Genomic DNA, 3,075 nt, shown 5'->3' on the forward strand with positions numbered 1-3,075 from the left:
ATCTATCTGGATTGATCCGCCAAGGTCCATTAAAATTGGTTCAGAATTAGCTGTAGCCCCCTTTTGTGGAAATAGGGTAGGTGTAGGGCATTAAAAAGTTGGAACCGCCCGACTTTTGGCTTTCCTTACTGGTTTTATTATGTTTTAATTTATTGCATCTTCTTTTTTACTTTTGTTTATTTTGAAGAACTTTGGGATGATTTTTACTTTCCAGCCAACTTTTCTTATTACAATCATTTCTTCCGTTGACACCGTCTCTTCCCCTTACACGGATTTTATCTTTTTATAGGGCCATAATACATTCATTTGCCACCATTGAGGTCATTTATGACACCCCCTTAAAGATGGTTATCCGCAAAGAGCAATGAAGACTAGCAAATATTAAAGAAAACACACAAAAAACATACAAATATATAAATATTTGATGGGGAACCCACTGTGCCATGTGTCAACAGGACAATCATATATTCACAGCCATATGCACAAATGTAATTCAAACAAATAATAAACCGATAACTTTTATGACATCACATTGTAATCACACAAACATCAATTCTTCATTCACACATCATCCATCTATTCATCCGTCCATCCATCTATCTATCGATCCATTCATTCATCTATCCAAGAGGGAACTGCTATGCGTAGAATGCTCCACAATTGTCACACAGAGGACACTGAAATTGCACATCAAAGACAACGCTTTGTCAGGACTTATAAAAGACCATTTCGCCATGCTCAGACATTCTCGGGGAGGGCGATTGTAGGTAGGTTTGCGAATGATCCAGTTAAGGGAGAGTGGGAAACATGTTTTCCAGATGATGCGACAAATGTTGTGTCATACATCAGCATTTGTAGTTTTGGTAGAGGAAAGAAAAACTTTTTCAAAATCAAAACTCATATGTATGTCGATAAATACACAAAACATTATCGTCTAACAAAATGTGGAAGGGCGGAAGGTAGAATGGGAATGGGATGGAGCGACACTTAGACAGATGGTCCATGATGGGTAGTGGGCAGTAATGGAATCACAAGGTATAGGAATTGTGAGTCTCTTGGCCCCTCTAGATGCTGATATGGTCAGTTATTTAAGTAGCCTTCATATGCCAAGTTCGCTATACGCCCATTGATTTTGTAGGGTTTTTGTAATTTCACCGGTGCTGCTGGTGCAGAAGACTCTACCTCTCCATAATAATGGCCTATAAGGGGGAAAAATTGATGGCGTCTCCAGAAATCAGGCACCTGAGGTCTTTGAATATCGGCCAGAGGTTTGCGTTTGGCCTTGATTAGCCTCTCATTGGGAGATATGGTTGGACGAGTAGTTTTAGCAGTCCACTTCCAGTGTTCTCTAGGGCTGTTGGTAGGATTTGTTAATCTTAGCCTTTTGCCATAGCCTTTGAATTGTGATGGGGGTTGTGGGGGTAAAGGTGACATTACCTGCGGAGATAAAGGTTTTCCCAAAGGCTTTGGTAAATTTTTGTTTTGTTGTTTCAGTATGGTTTGGGCCACAATTTGTTCATTGCGGTATTGAGGCTGCTGAGGGTGAGGTGGATAATCTACACCTAGGGAATAATTCCCCAAAGATTCTCGAGCTTGAATTTTGGGTTTTCTCAGCAGCTCATCGATCATCATTAGGTCACCTTGTAGACTGGATAAGGCATATAAAGGCTTAATGGAGAAGTTTGCAGCAAAGCTTCTTTGAGTCATGTGCTGCTCACGCTTAGGTTGTGGCACCACCACGGGATTCAAAGAATCCCTGGCCTTGCCATGGATCATGGCATAGGATTTTTTCAATTGCCTCAAGGCATGTGGCAATCCCAATTGCCTTAGATGTTGTTTTTCTGTACCAGAAACTGAATGTCTAAGAAAGCTTGCACTTGAGCTGCTGGCACTGGATCCAAAGCGACGTTTATCATAGATTTTATAGGTCGCAGGTTTCAAAAGTTTCTTTTTCGTCTCCTGGCTATAGCCCAGCAAGCGTCTACGGCTGGCATGCATTATGGATTTGAGCAGCAGCGCTTCATCGTTGTTAGAGGGAGTATTCCTTTTGAAACGTGGCTGTGTCTCAGATTTTTCTTTTAATCTTTCCTTCTCTTGCTGCTCCTTGAGAAGACGAACTGGAGCCGTATGCTCTTTGCGCGCCGAGGCAATTCTGAATTGTTGCAAATTATTTTTGAATTTATTGGGCATTTGTTGGTAAAGTTTCTCAACGCAGTTGCTGACAATTTCCGAGGTATTCTTGGACAATATATGAGGCTAAATGAAAGGCAAAGGGAAGCTGAACTGAAGTTTTTTTTTTAGGTTTTTGTAACTTACGCTCAAATTGATTTTCGTTTTCATAAAATTAAAATGTGAAGTGGTCATTTTTGATTAAGATTCTTTGCACCATTAAAAAAAATTACTTTTCGGGTTATTTTGTACTACTCCGGGGATTTTGGGTAAAATAAACAGACAATGAAATCTTTCTAACGAACCAAAAATTTTTCTCTGAAAATATTTTAAATATAAATGTCAGAGGAAACCTAAAAAAAAATGGTAAAAAGACTATTTTTGAATTCCTCTAGGAGGCTCAGTTTACGAAATAAGGCCATTTTAATTGTGCGAATTGAAAGTTTAAAATTGTCGGTTTCCATGAAAGTTTTAAAATTTTGGAATTGATCACGAATTAACCTTACTTTTGCTCTAGGAGGCTTAGTTAAGGAGTTATAGCCATTTTAAGTTTGATTGATTTTCATGAAAATTTAGAATTTTTGGAAGTGATCACGAATTAACCTTACTTTTGATCTAGGAGGCTTCGTTAAGGAGATATGACCATTTGAGGTTTAAGAAATGAAAAATCCACTTTTTGGTGGATTTTCATGAAAATTTAGAATTTTTGGAAGTGATCACCAATTAACCTTTCCTTTGCTGTAGGAGGCTTAGTTTAGGAGATATGGCCATTTTAAATTTACAAGGTAAAAATTCACTTTTTGGTCGATTTTCATGAAAAACTAGAATTTTTGGAAGTGATCACGAACTAACCTTACTTTTACTCTAGGAGGCTTAGTTAAGGAGATGTGACCATTTTAAGTTTAC

At 38.3% G+C, this 3,075-nt stretch overlaps 1 protein-coding gene across 2 annotated transcripts; it reads right to left on the reverse strand.

Moving 5' to 3' along the window:
• Window positions 1–414: 414 nt before the first annotated feature.
• LOC106090110 (uncharacterized) lies at window positions 415–2,539 on the reverse strand. Of its 2 annotated transcripts, XM_013256193.2 has the most exons (3): window positions 2,317–2,539; window positions 1,438–2,256; window positions 1,269–1,354 (listed from the first exon to the last, which is right to left on the reverse strand). In XM_013256193.2, exons 1-3 carry the CDS (start codon window positions 2,362–2,364, stop codon window positions 1,349–1,351), a joined length of 873 nt encoding a protein of 290 aa, XP_013111647.2. In that variant the 5' UTR covers window positions 2,365–2,539; the 3' UTR covers window positions 1,269–1,348. The 2 variants fall into 2 exon arrangements, with proteins under 2 accessions (XP_013111646.2, XP_013111647.2); XM_013256192.2 differs by having other exon boundaries at window positions 415–2,256; window positions 2,317–2,536.
• Between the last annotated feature and the right edge of the window lie 536 nt (window positions 2,540–3,075).

The sequence above is a fragment of the Stomoxys calcitrans genome, chromosome 4 (assembly GCF_963082655.1).
Source record: "Stomoxys calcitrans chromosome 4, idStoCalc2.1, whole genome shotgun sequence".
Classification (NCBI taxonomy): domain Eukaryota; kingdom Metazoa; phylum Arthropoda; class Insecta; order Diptera; family Muscidae; genus Stomoxys; species Stomoxys calcitrans.